Here is a 26,167-nt window from a genome sequence, read left to right on the forward strand (position 1 = left end):
CCCCAAAGAAAATTTTAATGGTGGCGGTTCTTACTATTGCGTGTGGCATGGTTCGGGATTTGAATATAACTTATTTTGGGCTCATGCCATACAATGATTTGAAAAACTGATTGAGTAGTTTAGATTAAATATATACATTATTATTGGGCCCACGAACATAGACCAGCACCAAGTAGCCACTAGCAGCCTGGATCATCGGGCCTAGGACAACCTCTCAACCAATGCTGGTAGGTTGGAAGTAGACCCAACTTGATGTGCAGGTAAAACACACTCCGATTGTAAGAGTGTGACGATAATTTAGTGATAAGGCCCCAATATCAAACACATCAATAATTTGGATGGGCTACATGAGCAGACGCAATGCAGGAAAACGCCCACCATCCAAATTGTTTCACTTGGTATAGCCCACTTACATCACATATGAGCCTATTGTTTGGTCTTCATACATGAATTTTCAAGGAAACTAATGGTTTGAGTGGATTTCACATAAACGTCATGGTAAACCCTGTAAAAATTCAAACCCCAGGGACAAATTTTCACCAAGATATAAAATTTTGGGGGGCTATAGCAAAGAGAAATGAAAATCAATGGAGGAAACTGTTTTCATTTTTCATGGCCCACAAAAGTTTTGGATCAAAGTACATATTGGGCTCGAGGAGTTTCATGAGGTGCTACTTTGCGTGGACCATTCAGATTTTGGAGTCACATCCCAATATACGATAAGTTCTCAAAAAAGTTCGCATAAGTTCCATGCAAACTGGTATGCAGTTGAGCATTTAGCTATATATATACACACACACCATACGCTCGATCGTATTATACCTTCTATAAGGTCGAGTGTTGGCGGCGCATTATTCGTCGGATGGTGAAAATTTTAAACAAACTGGGAAATTTTATAGGGCCACAAGCAATTTATGTGCAAGCCTTTTGTTGTTGGAAGATCACGTGCAAGGATTCTGTGTGGGGCCCACTATGATGTTTGTCATAAATCCAACCCGTCCATCCTTTTTCAAAATCATTCTAGGACATGCAACAAAAAATGAGGAGGATCCAAATATTAAATGGGACGCATGAGGGGAAACAATGGGGATTTAGTGACCACCGTTGAAACATTCATATGGCTACAAAAGTTTTGTATCGGTTTATGTTCGTGGCGTTTTCATTTCATATCAGTGAAAATGACCTTATAAACGGTTTGGATGGAATATAAACACCAAGGTGGAGCGTAGGAAGGTTTCAATGATAAGCATTCCTTTCCCCACTATTTCATCTCGTATGACCCACTTGAATTTTAGATCCTCCTCATTTTTGGTATAATGTCCTAAAATGATATCTAAAAACAAATGGACGGGTTGGATTTGACACAAAGATCATAATGGACCCCACACAGAATCCTTTCATGAATCTCCGTGGGAAAGGCTTTAGTAGGAAATCCGCATCCCTAGGTTTGGAAAACGAACTAACTACTCCCCCGCAACCGGCCAACGGGTGGTAGGTGTTATGTGGGCCTCACCATGCTGTATGTGTTTCATCTATGTTGTCTATATGTTTTTCTAGATCATTTTATGTTAATGAGACCAAAATTGGGGTATATCCCAATCTCAAATGGACCACATTATAGGAAACAATGTTGAATGGGCGTCGAACATTAAATTTTTTTAGGGAGCTATAAAAGTTTTGAATCAAGTTTATCTTTGTTTTTTTCCTTCATATGGGTTTGTATGAGCTAATCAACAGGTTGGATGTCAAATAAACCGTATAGTGGGCCTTCGGATGATTTTAACAGTGAGCATCACTCTCCACACTTTTTTCTATGGTGCGGTCCACTAGAGCTTTTGATCTGCCTCAGTCTTTGGATAATGCCATAATATGATCTCTCAAAATGGATGAATGGTGTGGATATAATACAAACATCATGCTGAGACCCATAGAACTTGGTGATGTACTTCAGCTACTCAACCTCTCATTAGGTAATCTGCGTCCCACTCCGAGACGGAAACAAATTGGCTGGTGTACCACACACCAGCCATTTAACCGGTGTATTAACGTCAACAAGTTTTGTGGGTCCCATCATGATGTAAGCTCATCTTAAGGCTTGAGCCTAAAGATAAGACAAATATAAAGATCAAGTGGACCACACTGCAAAAAGCAGTTAAGGATTAAACATCTACCATTGAAACCCTTTTGGGGTCACAGAAGCTTCCAATTAATATGAAATTCGTTTTTCCTCTTCATCTATATATTTGTGATCTTATTAACAAATTGGATGGAAAATAAAAGTTATGTAGGCTCTACAAATTTTAACTATGAAAATCATTGTCCTCGCTACTATTTTTGGTGTGGTCCAATTGAGCTTTGGATATGATTCATTTTTTGTTTAATAGTCTAAATTGATCTTGAAAAATGGATGAAGGGTATGGATATAAGAAATAAATCATTGTGGGGCCATGTAACTTTGATCTCCTTTGAACCGTTCGTGCAACTAGGAGCTCAAAGAGCGTTGGCACTTGTCTTCGTGCGACACGTATCTACACTAGCTATATAGCTCGTGTGTAGTACACTAGCCAATCCGCTTCCCTCCTAGATGGGAGGGGATTGCTCAGCTTACTGAGTAAACTATGTGAGGTCCACCATGATTTACATATTTTATCTTCTCCATCCATCCATTTTCCCAGAAAATTTTATGGCTTGATCCCAAAAATGAAGTATATACAATGTTCAAATGGACCACACCACATGAAACAGTTGAATTGAACTTTTATTGTTGAAACTTTCGTGGAGGCCACATAAGTTTTGGGTCAAGCTTATATTTTTGTTTTCCGTTCATCCATGTATGTATGATCTTATGAATAGGTTAGATGACAAATAAACATCACTATGGGGCCTAACAAGGTTTCAATGGTAGAAATTATTATCCCCACTTTTTCCCAGGCATGATCGACTTGATCTTTGGATATGCTTCAATTTTGGGCTCAACCCCTTAAATTAGATGGAAAAATGGATGGACGGCATAAATGAAACACATACATCATGGTGGGGCCCACATAGCACCGACCACCCGCCATTGGCCAGTGGCGGGGGAGTAGCCAATCCGTTTTCCAAACTTAAAACAGAAGGACGCAGATTTCCTACTAAAGACTTTCCCATGAAGATCAACAGAAGAATTCTGTGTGGGGACCACTGTGATCTTTGTGTGAAATCCAATTCGTCCTTTTGTTTTTAAATATCGTTTTAGGACATTATACAAAAAATGAGGAGGACCCAAAATTCAAGTGGGTCATACGAGATGAAACAGTGGAGAAAGGAATACTTACCATTGAAACCTTCCTAGGCTCCACCTTAGTGTTTATATTCCATCCAAACTGTTTATAAGGTCATTTTCATTGATATGAAATGAAAACACCATGAACATAAACCAATACAAAACTTTTGTAGCCATATGAATGTTTCAACGGTGGTCACTAAATCCCCACTATTTCCTCTCATGTGGCCCATTTAATATTTGGATCCTCATCATTTTTTATTGCATGTCCTAAAATGACTTTGAAAAACGGATGGACGAGTTGGATTTATCACAAACATCATAGTGGGCCTTACACAGAATCCTTACACATGATCTTCTAACAACGAAAGGCTCGCACATAGATTACTTGCATCCTATAAAATTTCCAGGTTTGTTTAAAATTTTCACCAACCGACAAATAACATACCGCCAGCACTCGACCTTATAGAAGGTATAATACGATCGAGCGTATAATACCTTTTCATGAGAGCAGGTTCTCATGAGAGCTTGGTGGAAACTTTTGACAAGTGATGTGAGCATAAAATCTAGATGATTTACTATACATGTCACCTCGTGAAACCTCACAGTTAACTTCTTGGCCTGATTCAAAAATCTAGTGGCCATAGCATAGAAGAAACCCCATAACCTTGATTTGCTTCTCACTTTGCTATGGCCCATCAAATTTTTGGATCATGCCAAAAAGTTAGCCTTAGAGGTTTCATGAGGTGACTCGTTTAGTGTACCATTTGAATTTTGTGTTCACACCATGTGTTGAAAGTTCTCACAAAGTTTCCTTGAGAATCGATTAATGGTCGATCTCATGGGAGTTCTGGATATTAGAGTGAAGTCACGACAAGGTAACCTAACTGAAGGCGTCGCTGGATCACCTCTGTTTTTTTATGGAGAGCTAATTCTTTTGGGTATTTTTATTTAACACTGCTTCGCACACAAAAAGAAACGAGATCTGAGTTAAGCTTGGAAATGAAAGTCTTCTTTTGTTTTTCGATGGTGGAGTAATACATCTTATTATTTTAGAACGGAACCAGAAGATAGAATCTCATTTTTACCTCCTCATACCCTAGTCAAAGTTTCATGAATGCATTGCTTATAAAGTATGCCTTGATCCTATATGCCCTATAGATCTATTATTTGTTGATTGGAGGCTAGAATCAAATATTAAAAAGAAGCAATTGTTTACCTCAAATTCAAGAAGTTCAATAGCTGGAATGGATTCATGGGAGCGGAAGAGAGAGAGAGAGAGACAGAGAGACTCAAGTCCAACTGGTTTGATTGGACGTCCAACCAACGTAGAAAATAAGGGTTGATTAATGTTAATAAAAATACCCAAGGGCAGAGTTCACTTTGGACAAGGATGGAAGCTTGGCTAGGCTCCACCATGGTGTTGATGATGCAATTCCAAAAATCAGCCTCATTCATTATTCACACGATTGGAACAGTGCATGGTGTACTCTCCAAACTTTTTCCCTTGGTGTGGCCAGCTAAATCACTAATAAGCCTGATTTTTTGGCCCTAGAACTAATTTTTAGTATGGCATCTATTGGTTGAAGTTGATATAATATAATCATCATCGTAAGCCCTGTAAAAATCAAGAATGGACATCTATCTCCCAATTGTTTCCTTTGTTGTGGCTAACTTGAATAACGGGTCAGCCTGATTTTTTTGCTCCAATTCCCAACATGGGATTACACGTCTAGTGGTCAAAATGGATCTCATATACACATCATGGTGGGCCATGTCAAAAATTAAGGACCAGCATGAAACTCATTTATTTTTCTAAACAACAATGCCTCAAGTCCAATTGGCTAGACTATTGGTTGAGGTAGGCGAGAGGTGGGGCCAACCTATCAGAAGGGTTGGATTTTACATGCACCTAGCACTTTGGATGTTATCATATGGGTGGATTATAGCTTTTCATATATGTTGGACTTAACTACTTTTTATTTATTTAGTTTTTTCTTCCTTTTTCTTTTTTTGAATAAATGTGGTTTCCTAGGAAAAGGTTGGAGAAGGACATCCACCCTTTATTTTTTAGGTGGCACTGGGATATGGATGTGAGATCTGTTCTGACACTTACATGTGTAATCCTTGTTAGGCCTCTATCCAAAATATTAAGCGCACTCATGATTATGGTTAGGGGTGCACATCGAACTAGTAGAACCGTGGAACTGGACAGAAACCGACCAAACCGTATGGTTTGGTCCAGTTCTAGAGTGCACCTATTCCGATTCTAGTTTCGAAAATTAAAGAACCGATTAGTTCAGTTCGATTCTTGATTTGGGGGTATGTAGAACCGAACTGAACTGTGAATTGATCGGTAGAACTAAACCTGGAATCAAACCAAGAACCAAACCATATATTAAAAAAAAAAAAAAAAAACCCTAAGTTCATTTTCACTTCACTCTTCACGCTGCCCCAATCCCCATCCATTCCCCTCTCTCTCTCTCTCTCTCTCTCTCTCTCTCTCTCTCTCTCTCTAGAATGATCCTAGAACCGTGAAACTGATTCGGAACCAAACCCGTTTTAATGATCCCGTTCTGGTTCGGTTTTAGGGCACTAACAGTCCGGTTCCAGTTCCGATTCTCCTAGAACCGTTAGGAACGGTTTGGTTCAGGTTTCACCCCAGAACCGGACCGAACCGACCCGTGTGCACCCCTAATTATGGTGGGCTACAACAATGAAAACTATTGGGAGAGGGACGTCTACCCTTGATTTGTTAGGGCCCAGCCCAATTATTCCACTAAATCCACTCCAAGCATCAGTTGTCGCACTAAAACTTAATATTAGGGCTCAAAAATCAGACACATTAGTGATTTATATGGGGCCCACTAAGGGAAATAGTTTGGAGGAGGAACTTTACCCTGTAAACTATTTCTAATGATGTGGTTCACCTTAATCATGGATGGGATTTTGGATCATGGGACTAACATTTGGTGACGTACATAGTTGTCAAAGTGGATTTTACATAAACACCACATTGGGGTTCACTTGAGCCGGCAACTCCTTTCACTTCCAGGAAGTCCACTCCTTTATTTTTATTAACATTAATTAATCCCTTATTTCCAAGCTGGTTGGACTTGAGAGTTTCTCCCGACAGGCACACATATATCTTCACTTACATTTGTAAACACAGATGAGAGAACTCATACAGAAAACAATAATTCAGTGGGTCAAGCTTAATCGAGTCATTAAACAAATCATAACCTATGCACCTAGATGAAAATAAATTTTAAAGAAAAAAAAAAAAAACAAGACCTTTTTCACACAGACGCTCACACCATATTGAAATTTCACCACAATGAGCAATCGAACCTATGACCTTAGGTTGAAACTCTTGTGAGTCTACCACACACGCATCTGTAAGGATCAAACGACAACATGAAAAAAGAAATATAGAACTACTAGAACAAAAAGATCAAAATATATTAAATGCTTTAAAAAATAAGTAAATGAAATTGCAACCAATGGATTCATACATCGACGACAGAACAAACAAAGGAAATCACAAACACATCCAACCCCTACATCACATGGGCACTCGATTGGCATGATCTCAAGGTTATATAGAGTCGGTCTACCACGAGCCATGGATCCAAACCCATGATAGATGATTAATATGAATAACTACATGAATTAAGCACCCAAATATGGAAACACTGTCCATCAGAAGGGCAGCTCGATGGACGTATACGATTGATTCATTACCTTTTCACTTTTACTATAGATAGTTAGCTATACCATATCCCGGTTTTATTGGCTCCACACTACAATCTCCCTCAACTACATGCATGGCCGGATCGACCATTAATCTAACCAAATGCTCCCTGTGGGTCCCCTGATTAATGCAAGAAACGATCGAAACACGTGTGCCAAATCCAGGCCGATCATGTTCAAGGTGCGTCCCATTGCTTGACACAAAAATGAGCTGGTCACTCGAGGTGGGCCACACGCATGTTGAATATAGAACCTTGCTCGTTTGCTTCTAAAATCATTCAGGGAGCCCACGGATGAGTAGACCGGTCTGATATTAAACCTAGGAATGCTACCAACTCCAGCAATCAAGCTGGCAACTCATTACGTGGGCCACACGTATGTAGGATATGGACCTTGGCCATTTGTTTCTAACCGTTTGCGGGGCCACAAACAAGTAGAGCGGCTTGATTTTGTTACCAATGGACCCCGCAACTGATGAATGACCCAGATCTTGCACTGCCCCAAATCTACCTGCAAACCACATAGCATTTGGGACAAACGATAAGAAAGAGGCCTGATCTTATGGGGCGCGGATTCAGTCAGGTCGGGACCTGACCTGAGTTCTGTCAGGTAATGACTGTGGGGGGCGGCCTTGATGTATGTGTTGTATATCCACACCGTCCATCCATGTTTCCACCTTATTTTAGGACGTGGGCCCAAAACTGAAGCAGATCCAAAACTCAGGTGGAACACACCATAAGAAACAGTGCTGATTGAATGCCTACCATTAAAAACATCCTAGGGCCCGCCGTAATGCGAATGTGCCACCCAACCTGTTGATAAGGTCAAACAGACCTAGTTGTAGGGAAAATACAAAAATCAACTTGATCCAAAACTTTTGTGGCCCACAATTAAGTTTTTAATGATCGATAACCATTATTTCCTGTGGTGTGGTCCACCTGGGATTTGGATCTGCTTCAGTTTTGGGTCCACGCCCTAAAATGTGGCGTGGATATACAGTATATGTACCCTACGGGTATTACCTGACCAAACTCAGTGAGGTCCCTAACCTGACCGAATCCACGCCCTGATACTATACACTTTGGTAGAAAAATACTATTTTACAACTCTAATCATGCGGCCCACTGTCATTTGCAGGTGGAATCAAGCCCGTCCAGATGGTAATCCCACCAAAAAAGCTGGATCCAACCATCACATGCGCCACCAGGTGATATTTGGAAGTTTGTGGTGGGACGTCCATTGTTTTCTATAGCCTGGCCCACCCAATGACCATCCTGATGGTGTGACTCAATTGATGCACGGATTTAGATGGCATACACAACATTGTGAACCCCACAACAGTTGAATAACAATTTGACAATAGGCGAATAAGTTCCACGCATGTTAATAACACCATTACACTCAGGTGAATGGGAGGATCTTTTTTTCTACAAACGTTTGTAGAGGAACTAGCCTCTATAGAAATGTTATTTGCAGACAGCCCATCGAAATGTTCCACATGTGCCAACATGCCAGAGAATGCACCACCACAGAAGGTTTCACCATCTCCTAACCTCCAAAAACACTGCACACCATAATCTGCGCTCCATTCTAAAACAGTACTTGGAAAGATGATAGTACTATCCAGAAATCAAGATCAAAGTCTTTAAGCGGAGCTGCAGAGCTCAGGTACAAAAATCTGGTCCGTTCATCAGATGGCTACTTTTCTTGATCCCTACCCACATTCATGGATGCCATTGTTTCATAACTTCTATGATCGGTATGTTGCCAATTCTCTTCTACCATCCATTGGCACAAGAGATCAGGCGGTCGACGGTCCATCAGACTCCATCTGTAGGCGATCACATCCAATGAACAGTTCAGATCATAGAGCACTGGACCATGCAGTGCATGGCAGGCCGTGAAAATAAATAGCCATTCATGAAAGCTGATCACTCTTTAGCAAATCATCTTTTGTGAAATTGAAAGAACTTTGCAATGAAAACTTTAGAAAAATGAAAAAGTGCCCACCATCTCCTCTTCTAAAGCACTCCAAGCTGCTCAAATACCATGTTCAGGGAAATAGAAGACAGTGACCCAGACAAATAAGCAATCTGAAAAATGATCCGCCCCCAAATTTGTCGCTCATCGCAGGGGGGAGACAAACTGCCGGCCCAGGTTAAGCTATCAACTGGATCAGTAACCATTGATCTGTCTCGTGGCCGGACCCGAATAAAACTCACGGGTATCAGTCAGACGAGAGAAGGGTACCTGATTCCGGCCAGGCAGGCTCCTCTGGCTTGTAAACCGGTCGGTTGACTTGCCATCATCAGACATCGATCTCGAGAATGCATGGGCGAGCTCCAAGGCAGATGTGGCCCGGCCAAAACGTGGGCCTTGAGCATCAGACATGTGCTGCTTTGGGGGCTCAATGGGCTTGCGCCAGCTTTCAGGCTCTGGTCGCCGTTCCTGCGGCTTCTCGATCTCCTTGCCATTCCTACGGTTATCATTTCTCCTGGAACTCCTCTGCATATCTGGTTTCTCAGCGTCAGGCCGGTGATCTTTCCTCTCAAAGTCCCTTGCAGTCCTCTGGTCAGGCTGGAAATTCTCAGGCTTTTCACTGTAGCGAGTGTTTGGGAGAGAGGGCTCTGGCTTTGAGTCAGGCTTGGGACTGTCGTGCTTTGCCCTTCACATTCACATACAAACAAGTGAGATGTAAGCATTTTGCCACAGAAAACAGAATAGAACGGTCTATAATCAATGGTTCACCACAATTAAAGGCATTCCTTTAAGGTTAGCATTATGTGCAGATGGGGCCCACCCTAGAGCGATCAAGACCATCTAGCAGGTTCCACAATGGATGAGCGATGGATGTGAAGCCTTTTCATCTACCAAGCAAACCAGCAATTTGCATGGTGAACTTTGTTTCCCTGATCCATATGAGCATGGATGCATTCTTTTCAACCATCCCGCTTGCAAAGTGCAGATGGCAAGGATTTTCCACGGGGAAGCTTATGCATGAGGGCCTCCAAACAACGCCCCAATCAATGAAAGACAGGTCCCATCCACACAGAATCCTCAACACAGGTTGAAGCACCGCTAGTTTGGGCCGATTCTTGTACATTTCCTCTTTTCAACCAAAATCTCCTTTTCCAGGGAGAGGGAGAGGGAGAGAGACAAGAATGCCTTGATGATGTTTTTGGCACATGATGATTTACAGTAGTTATAATGGTTTCTTGGCAGAAAAGAAAAAACCCTAAATATAATATTGATCCGGTCAACCAGCAATTCACATCCCAATTAACAAAGCAAATGGAAGCATGTAGTTTTTTGCAGAAATATCTTGCTTTTGCAACTAAAACCACCTTACAGGTCACCTGCAGGACATACAAATTGGTATGCGTTCCTGGAAGGGGGATTTTGGTCACATTTTCTGAGATGGTCCAGCACATTTTGGTCGTTTCTGCCATTCCAAAGTATTCAGAAGCATAAAAGCCAATTTAGGAAAATTAGACAAGAATTGGATAAGCGGGTACCTGTTGGCAGGTTGGCTCATGTCAAGATTGTTAATAACGACATCGTCAAACCCACGCTCCTTCAAAACCTGCAACAGAGCACAGAATCAACCAGGTGACAGTGACTGAATGACAACAACAAAAACAAAGAGATGAAAAAGGTCTAGATTGTTGGAGAACTAATGAGAACAGCTGCAAATCCCAGCAAAGTGCCTCAAATTAGAGAAACCAACTTACAAATAGAAGTAAACAGCTTTCAGGCAACATCAAGTCACAATTTGTTGCCAAGAATGTCAAAGAAAATTCAGTCTTGAGGGGAATTTTAATAATGAGAACAGCAAAGGGACTCGCGCATCTGGACTGACCATGAGACTCAAATAATATGTGCCTCAGAGATATGCCAATATAGCACGTGTATGATCCATGCCATTCTTCACATGGTCCCACATTGCATATTCCCTGGCCTATGATTATATACAGACAGTCCACTGATCAGGTGGACTACACAAGTGTAGCCACCTGATGAGCAGATATCCCTTTTGCAAGTTCATCGGCTGGACTACACAGTTGAATGTAGGGAGAGTTATGCACTTTCTCCACTAACCAGGTTCTTTGACCTTTCTTATAAAAAACAGATTTTATTAGCCAAAGGATAAAGCTGCAACACCAAGAGGGGGCGGGGGGGTCACAATACAAAGATGTAATTTCACAGTACCCCCTTCCACAAGAGAGCCCCGGGATGCATTTGCTCATGTTTTTCACTGAGTTACCAAATTAGGTTGGTCCTTATTTTCACGTGGAAAGAAATCATACACACAAGGGAGGGGGGAAAGGGGGTTTACCAATTCACGGGGGCGGGCACCACCAAACAATGTGTTCCTACAGCACCAAATAGATTGCGAAAATCATCAAATCATGGAACCGTGAAAAGGAACACTTTATCAAGGTAAAGAAATAAGAACATCAAGTTGTATGTGTAACCAAGTAAAGAAGGACCGTGTATAGAATCCATCTAAAGCCATTTCACTTGCAGTGAGCAGTCAAACCATTCAAATCCAAGACTCTTGCTTTCTACTGTGAAAACTTACATTTTTAGCCCACAATCCTACGAGAGATTCCTCACAACATTAGTAGAAAAGCCCTACAAAGACACTTGGCCTACTACTTCCAAGTTCAAAGATGTATCAATCTCTTCAGCAGCTTCATGTCGAAAGGCCTCACACATTGTGACACTCACAAGGAGGTTTGAATGGCCTTCCCGCCAAAGGGTTTGCCCCTCCATAAACAAGTATTCGTCTACTGAACCAGTAAAACTAACACTGGCAATGGCCGGGTCAGGCCAAGAAAAGTCAATATTTTGAACAGGCACGGCCCTGCAGGCCCAGCCCGACTAGTTCCAAATCCAGGCCTGCGCATTGCTAGCCCTAAGTAGAACTACATATAGGAATAAACAGATCCATACACATGGTTTGTTTGTTTGCCCAAACCATTTAGAATAAACACAACAGAAATCGTGCTGTGCAATATATAGCACACCATCATCCTCATAGCCTTGTCCCAGCTGTTTGGGGTTGGCTTTCCAAATCCTATTTCGCCCATCAATCCTATCCATGACCCTATTCTTGGCTAGCGAACAACACTTCATCTCCCTTCTCACCATCTCAATCCAGGCCCCTAACCCTTGATATCTCTTCTCACCACCTCAATCCAGACCCCTAACCCTTCATATCTCTTCTCACCACCTCAATCCAGACCCTTATAGATCTTCCTCTCATCCTCTTTTCAGGCCCTTCAACCCCAATGGACCATCTCCCATCTCCGTTGAACATGACCAAGCCATCTCAATCTGCTCTATATCAGTCTCTCTTAGTGGGACTACTCTTAGGTTGCTCTCAACGACTTCAATCTTAACTCCATCCTTCCGGCTCTTCCCACATCCATCTCAACATTCTCATCTCTGCAACCCTCAAATTCCAATCCCGGTGCCTTCTAATTACCCAACATTGCCATATATAGCTCGGTGGGTTAAATAGTTGTCTTATAACATTTCCCCTCAAGAGTCTGCTTATATTGCAGAAAAAGAAAAGAAAATTCGTAATAATTATATAATGATTATTTCTCGTCTTATTTGCATTGCAAAGAAAAGGCTGATTCCACAAAGCAATTATCAGATTTTTCCAAAGGATTCTCTGGCACAAGAAACTAGGTGCCGATTGTGAAAGGAATATGAGATTCCTAGTTGCTATCCAAACAACCCTGAAAATGGAATCCACGGAAACAATGTTACAATAATGCTCTTGAAAATTATGGTTCCATAACATTTTTCTTTTCCCACAATCCAAAGACCCTAAGCTCCATACATATGCAGCAATCACACAACACTCCATAGCCATCTTCATACACCAAGTACTAATTCTATTGGAAACAACCTTACTAATATCCCCATCCTTTTGAATAACAGATCCAAGGTATTGGAACACACTGATTTGAGGGTTCTCTTTATCATGAATTTTAACTAAATCACACCTTCATAATTATCCATAATGAGTTGCATTCCAAATACTTGGTCTTAGTTCTGTTAATTTTTAAGCCTCTAGACTATAGAGCTTTCGCTCAAACCTAAAATTAGCAATTGGCCCCACCAGTGTTTTAAATAGCGGTGGCATGATGCGTAGCGCTCAGCCCTCCATAGTGTGTATCGTAAATACGTAGCGTGCTACATGCTACACGATACTTCTATTTTTAATTTAAAAATAGGACAAATATAATAAATAGTGAAATATATATATATATATATATAAATGCCTAAAAGATGATTCATTTTATCAATTATAAGCATATTCAAAGAAGTTATTAGTTATCATTTATCAAAAGCCAATCCACATATATAAGCCAAATCAAATAATTATCACATCAACAACTTTCTAAGCAAACCACTTTAATTAATAATGTCTAATTGAAACCACATCACAATAATGAAAAGAAATAAAAATCCCATACATTAAAAGTATCAAGTACAATACAAGTGTCACATTCCTTAACATTAGAAACAAAGAAAACATGAAAAAAATAAAAAAATAAAACAAAATGGTAAAAAAATACATCGTAGCTTACGCTACGGACACTACGCACTACGTAGCTGTAGCATACGCTATGACCCCTGTAGCATAACGCTATTTGGGACGCTATGTAGCGCCACGGCTACCCTACGCTATGTAGCGTACGCTACAGGCGCTATTTGAAACACTGGGCCCCACTAGTCTCGTTGACCAACATCACACAATCCGCAAACAACATACACCAACAGACCTCATCCTGGACAGTAGAGAGTAATTTATCTATTGAGAAGTACCAAAAAAGAGCTTAAAGCTAACCCCTAAAACACTGCCAGTGGGAACTTCCCCCAAAATCTCTGTACATCCCCATCAATTGTTAAGAAGAAAATTAAGTTTGATCCTGCAACTCTGTGCATCTCTTTTGACCTTGGAATGACAATATGTAACATAGTGCCCCAAAAAGATACCTTCCTTGGTAAGATATTCAGCTACCTCCTCGGTGCTACAGAAACATGACAAAACTAAGTCCCCATCCAACTGAAAAACCTCATTAATGATGGAAGATAAATTCCCAAGGACTAGGCCCATAGTCAAAGCCCATGAGATTGATTAAGCATATGAACCACGTGTGAACCAGGATATTCTCATGTCTTACCAATTGCAATACCATAGTGGGAAAATCCACCACAAGCTGTTGTATATTCTTTAGCAATAGCTTGGTTCAATTGTAGTGCAAGAAGTAATTATTTACTTTACAGGTAAAATGAATTGAAAATAGATCCCCCCCAACCCCCAAAAAAAAAAAAAAAAAAAAAGAACAGATTGTGGAGAGCAAAACAAAAACAACTAATTGCACAGTGTGAAAGGATAAGTGTTTCATTATATAGTTATGTAATGATCCACCACATGTTATGTTTGTGAGTGTCAAATTTCGAATTTTAACTTTTGAGGGAATCTAAATTTAGTTTGACAGATTTGATGTAGTTTAGAAATTTATAAAGGACATTGCTTGTGAACACTGTTCAACAAAAAGTTAAGTCCCTATATTCCGCTATATGTGTTGAACCATTGCCTAGGGTGCTAGCCCGGATCCATCACATTGGAAGTCTTTGGACCAGCCTCATCTGTTGACTTTCACTTGGCTAGTCAGCAAGGACAAGGCCTTTTTTATACTGATTCAAGGATAAGGTCCTTAAGATAACCACTTGAGGAATAGGAAAAATATATATATATCGTTAACATGATACAGAGAGCTATTCATGCACTGGTGCCTGTCTCAGAAGATATGGTGGTCTTTCCTTGACCTATCCAGGGTGGATTGGGTAATGCCCACTCATTGGTGACTTCTTTTGTTGGCACCATAGTTGTATGAAGCATAAAGCAAAATGGCAACAGATTTGGATGGGGAATTGGGGAAGCCTCTGTTTCAAAATGTTAGCAAGTATACAAAGGCAGGAAGCAGGAGCAGGACTATGAGTCCAGAGCATGATTCGAAACGGGAGCAGTCCATTGTATCAATGATTCTCATCACAAGAGAAGTCCATTGTATCAACAATTCTCTAGCAAAGGGGACCATAGAGATATCCACTGTGTAGGGGAATTTTTTTCTGAGGAACTGCATAGGAGACTAATTCATTGCCTTGACGAATTGTATATTGTTTTCATTTTCCCTTTAGCAAAGGGGACCATAGAGATATCCTGTGTGTAGGGGAATTTTTTTTCTGAGGAACTGCATAGGAGACTTATTTATTGCCTTGATGAATTGTATATTGTTTTCATTTTCCCTTTCATTTTATCATATATATATATATATATATATATATATATATATATATATATAGAGAGAGAGAGAGAGAGAGAGAGAGAGAGAGAGAGTAATGATATCCTACGAATTTCCCTTTTAAAAAAAAGGGAGACCTCCTGGGGACAGGTCCATAAACAAATTCCACAAGAACTCAACGTGAAGTATGCACGACATCCAACCCGTCCATCATATGTATCAACCTCATGAAAGGATGTGGATTGCCTGGTGACCCAATGTGGCGGGATTTGATTGGGCCATGTATTGCTATTAGAGATGGGCCCAATCGGCCGATCGAGTAGATGCTCGACCAAACAACTTTCAAACATGCTTTGTGTGGCCCAATCAAATCCCACAACGCCGGGCCACCAAGGAATACGCTTCCCTCATGAAATCTCTAAGGCCTAGAAATCAGCCCAATCAAAAACCTAGGAGGGCCACAACAAAGGGAAGAAAGTGGAAGGGGAGACCCACCCTTGATTTTCACAACGGCCCATCTAAGTTGCACCAACTTGGTTTTCCCATGACCCTTCATCAATCCACATGAAGGGTCTGTACGTCCTATATTGCACATATGCAATTGGGGGGGGGGAGAGGAGTTGTGACTGAATTCTCATGGGTTCTTTTCCTAGGTGAAAAGGGTTTAGGGTTATGCCCGCCCGGATGGGCACTCGCACACACATGCAAATTGGTGCTGGCTCAAGTGGACCCCATCGTAATATGTACATGAAATTCATTCCGACCATCACATGACTCAAGTGGTCCACGCCAAGGGAAACAGTTGGGAGAATGATGCTTATCCTCATTTTTTATAGGGCCCACCATGAAAATAACTTAAGTCGTGTGTAGCCTACACCACATGATAATTTACATGTACGTTACACGCTACGTAGCTCACATTACAAGTTATTTTTCACTATGACATAAAAATCAATTAATGTTTTCAATGATTTGTTACATTTTCTATTTACAATAAAAAGTAGTTAATCTTTTTAATGTTTTGAGTAAAAATAATGTAAGAAACAATGTTAAATCAGTTTTGTGCCTCTTTCTTTACCTTTATACTTAATGATTACCATTTCCTATTACTTTAGGTTTGGTTTGGTTGTACCAAATATCATGAATTTTGTTAAATTTCATTATTAATCAGTCTAATTTGGTGAATATCATGAAATTGGTGCAACCAAGCGCAACCTTGATGAAAAATCTATAAGTTGGGGGTAGCTTACACTAGGTGGACTACACCAAAGGAAACTGTTTGGAGGGTGGGTGTCCCCCTGTACACTGCTCCCGATCATGTGGCGCACTTGAATCATGAATGTGACTGACTTTGGGGCCTTGGGTTAACATGGGCTTTGACACATCTGATGGCTAGATCTTATGTAATCATCATGGAGGGCCCCGCCTGAACCCACTTGTGGAACTGCTCGCGCACGTGCGTACGCACACACGCTCACACACACACACACACACACACACAAGGGAGCAAAAGCTATCCAAATATAATAGAGAAAACCCAAACTGAAAACAACAACTTAAGGAAAGCAAAACTACTGAAAAAGCCAAAAGATAACCTAAGAGAACTATACAATTCGAAAGGACTAAACAACTCCTAGCCCGAGATGGACAAGAGAAGAAAAAAGAGGGAAAACAAAAATTACAATTTGCACAATAATTGCAGGAGAGAGCGGAGTCTTTGCAACCTGAAGAGGCCAACAAAGCCACCCACTAGCAACTTCAAGGGACTCCGAAGAGCCAGAGATGAGATCTTCGTTGAGATTTTAAATTAACAAACTAATCTCCAACATCCCTGAAGATTTGGGTGATGACCTTGGATGGAGGGAAACATGTATTTCTAAAGCAATGAAGGTTCCTCTCTTTCTAAATATTCCAAAGAGAGGCCGAGAAGGATAAGCACCAAACTGTCTTAAACTTCTTCCAATCCTTCTACCATACTAGGCAAACAACAAGTCCTTCATGCTACCTGGCACTGCCCAGTGGCACTGAAAGCTACGAAGAGTAGCATCCTAGACTTCAGCAAAGAAAGGGTAGTGCATGAAGAGATGGGGAATGGATTCTGCCTCACAGAGGAATAAGAAGCAGACATTGGTGAGGATCATGCCTCTACACGAGATTGTCCACAGTGAGAGTTCTACCTCTTGCCAAGATCCAGACAAAGGCTGAGACTTTTGGAGGAGCACCATAAGACCAGAAGAAGGATGGGAAGTCTGAATGATGAGTGGAATGAGTGGAATTATGACTCCTAATAAATCGCCAGAGAGATTTTGAGGAGAATTGGTCAGAAGAAGCAAGATTCTAAAGCAGGGAGTCTTCCTAGCCCAAAGAAGGCTAGATCCCTTGTAGCAAGGACAACAACCCTAGTAGCTCTTCTGCCTCAACATCAAAAAGGGCTCTCCTACAAGGAGGGCACCAAACCCCTGGGCCAATATGGGAAAAACAATCAACAACTGGGATAGAAATCTTAAAAGACACTCATACCACCATAAGGAAAGAAGTAGCCAAGGGGCAATTGGGGATCCAATTTGTCCATCTAGAATGTTATCCTAGAACCTTCCCCAAGACCAAAAGAACGGCCTTCCCAAAAGAGATTGAGGGAGGGGGATAGGGCTTTCCATACAAAGGAAGCTCTATACAGGGAGGATGGTTTGGTGAACCATCTAGCCTCTTGAATGTCATGTTTGCAAGCAAAAATTTCCCTCCACCTATTTGCAGCCTCAATGGCAAAGTGCCAAAGTGCCAAAGCCACATCCTAAAAAGAGCCTAGTTCACTTCGGAGAGAACTCTAATAGCAGCACCTCCTTCCGAATATGGTTTGCTAACTGTTGTCCAACTAAGGAGGTGATATATCTGAATATTAGAGTTGCCATTCCAAGGAAAGTATCTTATGGGTTTGTCTATCCTAAATAAAACAGATGTTGGACAACGAAATAAGGAAGTAGGTGAAAAGGTTGGAAAGAGAGTTTTTTATCAAAGTTAAGCGTCCTCCTAGGGAAGGACAATGGCTCTTCCAAGGGAAGAGTTTCATTTCCATTCTTTAAATGATGACAACCCAAAGAGGAGTTATTAGCTTGCCGATGCAGAAGGGAAGACCCAAATAGGAGGAAGGGAAAGACCGGCTTCACATCCAAAGACCACTGCTGATCGAGAGAGAGAGGAAGAAGAGAGATTATTCACAATAGTTCACTTTGAAAAGATGTCGAACAGGGAAATAAGGAAGTAGGGGGAAAGGTTGGAAAGAGAGCTTTTGATAAGAGTTAAGCATCCTCCTAGGGATAGACAATGGCTCTTCCAAGGGAAGAGTTTCATTTCCATTCTTTAAATGATGACAAGCCAAAGATGAGTTCTCAGCTTGCCAATGCAGAAGGGAAGACTCAAATATGAAGAAGGGAAAGACTAGCTTCACATCCGAAGACCACTGCTGATAGGGAGAGAGAGGAAGAAGAGATATTAATTCCCAATAGTTCACTCTTGAAAAGATTAATCTTTAGGCCTGATATAGCTTCGAAACAGTGAATAACTTTTCTAAGATTGGAAGCTACCACCTCTGTAGCCTCATAAAACAAAAGAATTGTCCGCAAATTAAATATGAGTAATAGAGGGGCTACTAGAAGAGACTTTGAAGCCATTGAAGAATCCAACCAATTCACCTTTCTTCTCTAATGAAAAGAAACGGGGAAGGGGTCTCCCCTTGCTTGAGCCCCCTGGAAGCGCCAAAGAAACCTTTAGGGGATCCATTAATTAGTACAGAAAAGGAAGCCGAGAAGAGATGGGAGCAGATCCCGCCTCTCCATTTTTCCCCAAAACCAAATCTGAGCATTTAGTAATCCAAATATCCCCAATCTACAAAATAGAAGGCTTTTTCTATGCTCAATTTACAGACCACTCAGTCTAGGCATCCGTGGGCTAAAAAAGCACAGTCTAAGATTTGCATGTCAGCAAAGAAAGCTCCTTGCGCCTCGGAGATAATGTTGGAAAAGACAAGACATAATCTAGTAGATAGGATCTTAGCTAAAAGTTTGAAAGGGGCTCCCAACAAACTGATCGACCGAAAATTTTTAAGATCAGTATCCCCTTCAACCTTAGGAATTAAAGCAATGAAGAAGGCTCCCATCATGGTTCTAAATGTCGGTATCAATTAGCGTATCGGTCCGGCGGAAAAATGATTCAATACAGCGCCGCATATCGGCATTAGGGCCATATCAGCCTATATTGGTCAGATTTTTTTAAAAGCAAAATAATATGAAAAAATATTTAAAAAATAGGGGGGAAATGAGATATCCAAGAATCTATGATTTTTTGTTTTATATTTTGACCATTTATTCAATAGTGTGTTGGACCATTCTTTGATGAAAATATTGTTTATCGATTTGACTTGTTGAAGGTCAACTAAATGGGCCCTAATTAAACACAAATCAAGCATGATTTGGTGAAAATGGCCCATTACATTGAAATATAATAAAAAGAAGATAAAAATATAAAAAAGAAAGTGAAGGCCTTCTTTTCGATTTTTTTTCCATAATGGTCCACTACGCTTTGATTTGTCAAATCCTATTCAAGTCATTTGTTTTGATCTTAAACTAGGTATACATCTAGCCTAAAACAAGTTTTTAAGCTTCTTCCATGGTTTAAATGAAAAGGAGAAAAGGCATGAAATTTTGAGGGGGGAAAAAAAAATCAAAATTGGACTATTATAGGCGTATCGACCTGTATCGATGCTGATACACCCCATATCGGCCGATACGGACCGATAAAGATCATTTTTTTTACATATCGGACTGATACAACCTTGTATCGCGTATCGGCTTGTGCCAAAACAAATACAATACCGTCATATCGGCCAATACGATGACAATATTCATATTCATGGCTCCCATGGCTCTAGAAATGAGATTGGAATGGTGAAATTCCGATGAAAGTACAACAAGATTATTCTTTATGATATTCTAGAAAACTTGAAAGAAAGCCAGGGAATAACCATCAGGCCTCAGGGCTTTGTCCCTGCCAAGAGAAAACACGGCATTTTTTATTTCTAATTCAGATAACGGAGCCTCGAGGGCCAAAGTATCCACATCGGAGATTAAAGGGAATTCGAGATTATCCAAAGATGGTCGAAGCCAAGATTCAGCAGATAGTAAAGAAGAGTAAAAGGAGACGATGTGAGAAGATACTTGCTAAGGGTCTTCTAACTTAGTACCATGATCAAATATACTACTCATATTGTTGGACCTTGCTCTGGCACTGTCTATTGCATGGAAATACCGAGTGTTCATGTCCTCTTCCTTTAACCACACAAACCTGGATCTCTGCCTCCACTTAATATCTAGTTGTTTGACTATCCTTGAGTACTCTCCCTTAAGAGAGGATTTTTTCGAGTCTTCTTCTTCTAATATAGGATTGGATTCCTCCTACAAATCCAAGTGTTGAATGGAAGCAAGGGCATTAGAGATGGCCACTTCATCCCGGTTTTCCTTTAGACGATGAGATTCAACTTGAGGAGTTTGAGTTTCGTACTCATGATGAAGCTCGGGTTGCCTCCTTACACTGAAAAGGAATTCCACCAGTTAGCTACTAGTGAATGAAATCCCTTGGTTTCAAGCCAATATGGCTCAAATCTAAATGGCTTAAGCCCCTAGCTTTCTTCAACAGAGTCCAAAAAAATGGGACAATGGTCAGAGATTGGCCGCAAGAGTCCTCACTGAAAGAATAACGGGAAGGCTTCCAACCAAGAGGAAGAAACAAAGAACCTATCCAGACGAGAGAGAATGGGAGGGGATTGCCCATTAGACCAAGTGAATTTTGTGTATAAAAGGGGAAGATCGATAAGATTGTTTTGTCCTACAACATATATTAATGGTTATGGATGTAAAACATTAACAGATGAAAGAGAGTGAAATTAATAGGTGTCCAAAAACTAGTTTATTGAATTTGAAAAGAGAGAAAACGATGCTAATTAGAAATAAATTAATGGAAGAAGGAATGTGGAATGTCGATGAAGAATTAAATGTTAAGTGGAATGAGATGGCTAAGTGCATCGGAAATTGGAAAAGGATGTTTTAGGACCATCTAGAAGGAAAACCCATTCATACAAGGAAACTTTGTGATGAAACGACGATGTACAAAAAGCTATTCACAAAAAACGTTCATGTTTCAAAGCTTAGCAATGGACTAGAACTGATGAAAATTTTGAACAATAAAGAAATGCCAAAAAGATTGCTAAGAAGGTAGTGAGTTAATCTAGTGAGTGTTGGGAAAGAAAAGAGTTCCAAGAGGATATATTAACATAATTAGGAATATGTATGAGGGAGCAACGACAAATGTGCGGACCATTAATGGAGAGACAAGTGAGTTTCCAATTATTGTAGGCATGCAGCAGATGTTGAAATTGGCGGCCTTACCTTCGGCATTGGCCATAGAGTTAGACATGAGTCGAACGAGCCAAGCTTGGCACAACTCAGCTTGGTTCTTTCAGTAGCCAACCCTAGCTCGAACTTGGTCCTCAAGCATGAATGGCCAGCTTAGCTCGGTTCGGTCAGCAGCTCGACCTCGAGCTTTTGAGCCACGTTCGGGCTCGAGCTTTTGATGGGCAATGAGAGAGGAGAGCGAGTGTTACCAAGGTGGACAGAGAAGTGGGGACGGTCTGGCACGCAAGGCAGTGACCTGCTCGGACAAAGGCAGGGACGGGCTTGGGGCTCGTTAGCTCAAACAGAGAGAGGAGAAATAGAAAAGGGAGCTAGGGCTCGTTTCCCAAAATGACCATTTTCGATACCTAAGGTCAATAATTCATGAGAACAATGTTGTACATAGAATTCAAACTAGTTGGAAGAAACGAAGATGTGCCCCCGGAGTTTTATGAGATTGTTGTGCACCTCTCAAGATAAAAGGGAAATTTTATAGGATAGCCATAAAACTAACTATACTTTATAGAACAAAATGTTGGGCAGTTACGAACAACATGATCATTGGATGAGTAGCTAAGATGAGGATGTTAAGATGGATGATCGGCAAAATTAGGAAGGATAAAATTAGAAAAGAACACATTTGAGGGAACTTAAGACTAGTACCAAATACCAATGGGTAACAAGATACGAGAAAGTAGACTTGGTTTGGTCATGTGCAATGGAGACCAAGAACCACATAGGTTAAGAGTGATTTGGTATAAGTTGAAGGTTCTGAAGGGGCAAGGGGAAGGCCCAAAAGATGGAGGTAGCAAGAAATGATGACCAATGGTCTAACTGAAGGCCTGGCCCTTGATAAAGTGGAACGGTGGAACAAGATTCATGTAGTCAACCCCAATTAACTAGGATAAGGCTTAGACACGTGCGCCCGCGCACACAGCATTCTCACCATAGTGCCGCAAGTGAACAGTTGCGCAGTCTGCTAAGTTGTGCCCCACTATAATGTGATTCTCACATACAAGCCGCCCATCAAATGCATCACCACATCTTAGGCCTAGGGCCCGAAAAAATCAGCATGATCCATAATTCAAGTAGGCCACACAATAGGAAGCAATTGAGCATAAGACACCTACCCTTGATTTTTAACGTGTTCCATCTTGTGTGCGTGACATCCATTCCAACCATTATATATGTCACCACAATTTAGGCTCAAGGCTCAAAAAATCAAACCAATCCATAATTTGGGTGGGCCATGCTAGGGGAAACAGTTTGAACAATACGCATTCATATGTTCACTGTTTTCCTATGGTGCAACCATCCTGAATCACGAATCAGGTTGATCTTTGGGCCCTAGGCTTGGCATGCGATGACACAATTGATGGACGGCTTGGATGTGCAAAACACATCATGATGGAGCCCAACCAAATCGGACCACATGAATTCAGCTGATGTAAACAATAAAACATTTGCTCTAAAAGTTCAAACTGATAGAGCGTGGCGAATCAATCCCTTTATCTCATAGCCCAACCCAACATCCCATGGGTTAGGTCATCGGCCGAAACCCCCTTGTGGGGCCCACATCACATGGGTTCCACCTCACACAAACCACCCACCTTACACGAGCCACCCACCCTAAGTGTGCCCCTGCATCCCACAGGCCACCCCACTCGAGCCTGGTGTGAAAATGCCCCTGCATTAATCACCCCCAGTGAGGAATCTCAAACACGAGACCTCCCACTCCAATACCACTTTGACGCAGGTAGAGCTGGGCATCGGACCGAGTCGAATCGGATTGGGCCCAACTCGACCAGATCCGAGTTCTACATGGCCTGACCCGAACTCGGTCAGATCCGGGACCGAGTCATGGTCCTCTGACCCAATCCGATCCTAACCCATGTTGCCCTAGACCGATCCGAGTCCGACTCGGTCAGGAAAACCGAGTCGAATCGGATTGGCCCAGGTTCGGATCAGTCAGGACGATACAACAAATGTTTGGAAAAGAAGCTGCAAATCACCTCTTCGAGGGAAACTGACAAGATTGGATACTAGAAATCTATCTCAAATACCAAAATGCAATATCCGAACAACCCTTTGTTTGAAAATTTAAAGCATATAGAAGGATAACTGCTATAAAACTGGAAGATAAATGTTCACATAAAAGCTGTATATTACAATATAACACTTCTATCTTTGTAAAGATTACCTTGGCCTAAAAATAGCCTAATCTATTCATCTGATGTACTGTGTCGAAAGCTCATGATTTTACTTGATGTATTTACTGTGTGTGGCTCACCAAATAAATGGATTGTACAAATTTTTTCCTTATAAAGGCAAGCCTATATATTTTTAGTTTCAAGGTTGTCTTATGTATTTAGGCAATTTATCTGTAACTTCTGTTCTGTGGGGTGCTTTTTCTCCTGGGAATCCAGCCTCTGCGAAACAGATTCCATCAGCAAGAGGCTGATGTTTGTGTTTGGGTCCCAAGAAAGTGAGAAATGTATTCCCAAGAGAACTGTAAAAGGTTAGATATTGGGAAATGGATTCCCTTATTATAGTCATATTTGTTAAGAGGATAAAATGCCTCTCTTCTCCTAACATTAGCAAAAGCTTCAGTCAGTTCACAGAGAAACACATCCTTCTCATGTTCTTATCTGATGTAATTAGGCAATTCAAATTGACTTAATAACACCAAGATGATCATGCAAAATATATAACTATAAGGTATCACTTTTACTTTGCACTTCAATCCACCAAATGCAAACATCAGTCAGTACTCAGTTACGCTAGGCTGGATGTTCGATTGATCAAAACCAGTTTCACTAATGACCATGACAATCTCATTGACCTAATCAGGTTTCACATCACCATCCTACCATGGGCGAGGTTAATTTGAAATCTTACTTAAACTAGAATTTCAAAGGATTGTGATATTGGGTTATTTTTCTTCACTTTCTGTCGATTTTCTTCACAAACCCATGTTGAACATTGAAGGCAGTGACAATGGTATTGTTGAAATAAATGGAACTTCTATACAAATCAAACAAGGGCTATGATTCAATTTGTTAAAATTACTTACCAAATGGTAGGGGTTAGATGTACTGAGAGCACCCAAGAACGGCACAAAAATCCTGGTCTAAGTGACAGTAGTCAGAAAAACCAGCCATCATAATCTCGCAAGTTTTACAACTACATATAATTTGTTGGTTTAAATTGTGCCAGCCACCATTAGTGATAGAAATTGATAAGTTGTGTTTGGATGCCAAAGTGAAATACCAAAAGTTGCTAATGTTCCTGGCATTCAAAATGAGGAAGTAGCCCTCAAATTGCAATTGCATTTCCACAATTCCAGCTTGAAATCAGCAAAACTGCAATGTGGATCTCAGGCCTTCAATATGAATGTGAAAGAGCAGAACTCTGATTTGGTTATTCCCACTTTGTAAGAGGGAATTGTAATGCAGTTCAAAGTGCATCTAAACACACGCAAAATGGAACTAAAGTATGGAGTACAAAATAATAATAATAATAATAATAATAATAATAATAATAATAATAATAACAATAATAAAGCAATAGGACTTCCGTCCTGCAGGACCTGGTTCCCACAACAAAGTGAAATACCAAAAGTTGCTAATGTTCCTGGCATTCAAAATGAGGAAGTAGCCCTCAAATTGCAATTGCATTTCCACAATTCCAGCTTGAAATCAGCAAAACTGCAATGTGGATCTCAGGCCTTCAATATGAATGTGAAAGAGCAGAACTCTGATTTGGTTATTCCCACTTTGTAAGAGGGAATTGTAATGCAGTTCAAAGTGCATCTAAACACACGCAAAATGGAACTAAAGTATGGAGTACAAAATAATAATAATAATAATAATAATAATAATAATAATAATAACAATAATAAAGCAATAGGACTTCTGTCCTGCTGGACCTGGTTCCCACAACAAAGAGACTACCCTTCACTAACCTTGGATTGGAACAACAGCATAAGGTGTTTCTTGTTAGAAAGTGAACAGAAAAACATTGCTGAGAATGAGAAGTGCCATGATATTCGAGGACTGGGAGGATTTATCTTAATGCAGCTCTTTTTTCAAAGGAGTAGACTACAGTGATTGTTCACAGTTGTCTCATTCACCATGCACATGATCTGGTAAAAAAAAAAAATCCTCTACTTGGTATAAATGCACGGCAATCTGGAATTTCGACTGAAATAGTGGGGCATAGCCAGATACCGGAACAAATTAATGATCATAGCCATCTTATTTCATTCGTTAAATTTAGACTATTGAACAATTTCTTCATCTGTAAGCATCCATTTGATAGCAAGATATAGGATGGTGCTCAATTTGAAATGCTCCATCCACAACCAGCCCCACGATTTGGAC

General features: G+C 40.7%; 1 protein-coding gene across 3 annotated transcripts in view; it reads right to left on the reverse strand.

Annotated features, from left to right (window-relative positions):
- Positions 1-8,882: 8,882 nt before the first annotated feature.
- Positions 8,883-26,167, reverse strand: part of LOC131237701 (uncharacterized) — a 91,168-nt gene continuing 73,883 nt past the window's right edge. For 2 of the 3 annotated variants that reach the window (XM_058235610.1, XM_058235620.1), the window contains exons 5-7: positions 11,352-11,388; positions 10,531-10,598; positions 8,883-9,680 (exon numbers count right to left, since the gene is read on the reverse strand). In XM_058235610.1, the coding sequence (XP_058091593.1) occupies positions 9,191-9,680; positions 10,531-10,598; positions 11,352-11,388 (595 nt within the window). In that variant the 3' untranslated portion in view covers positions 8,883-9,190. Of the gene's footprint in view, positions 9,681-9,739; positions 10,458-10,530; positions 10,599-11,351; positions 11,389-26,167 lie in introns of those variants that run through there. The other variant, XM_058235628.1, reaches the window with a different exon arrangement.

This window comes from Magnolia sinica, chromosome 1 (genome assembly GCF_029962835.1).
Source record: "Magnolia sinica isolate HGM2019 chromosome 1, MsV1, whole genome shotgun sequence".
NCBI lineage: Eukaryota > Viridiplantae > Streptophyta > Magnoliopsida > Magnoliales > Magnoliaceae > Magnolia > Magnolia sinica.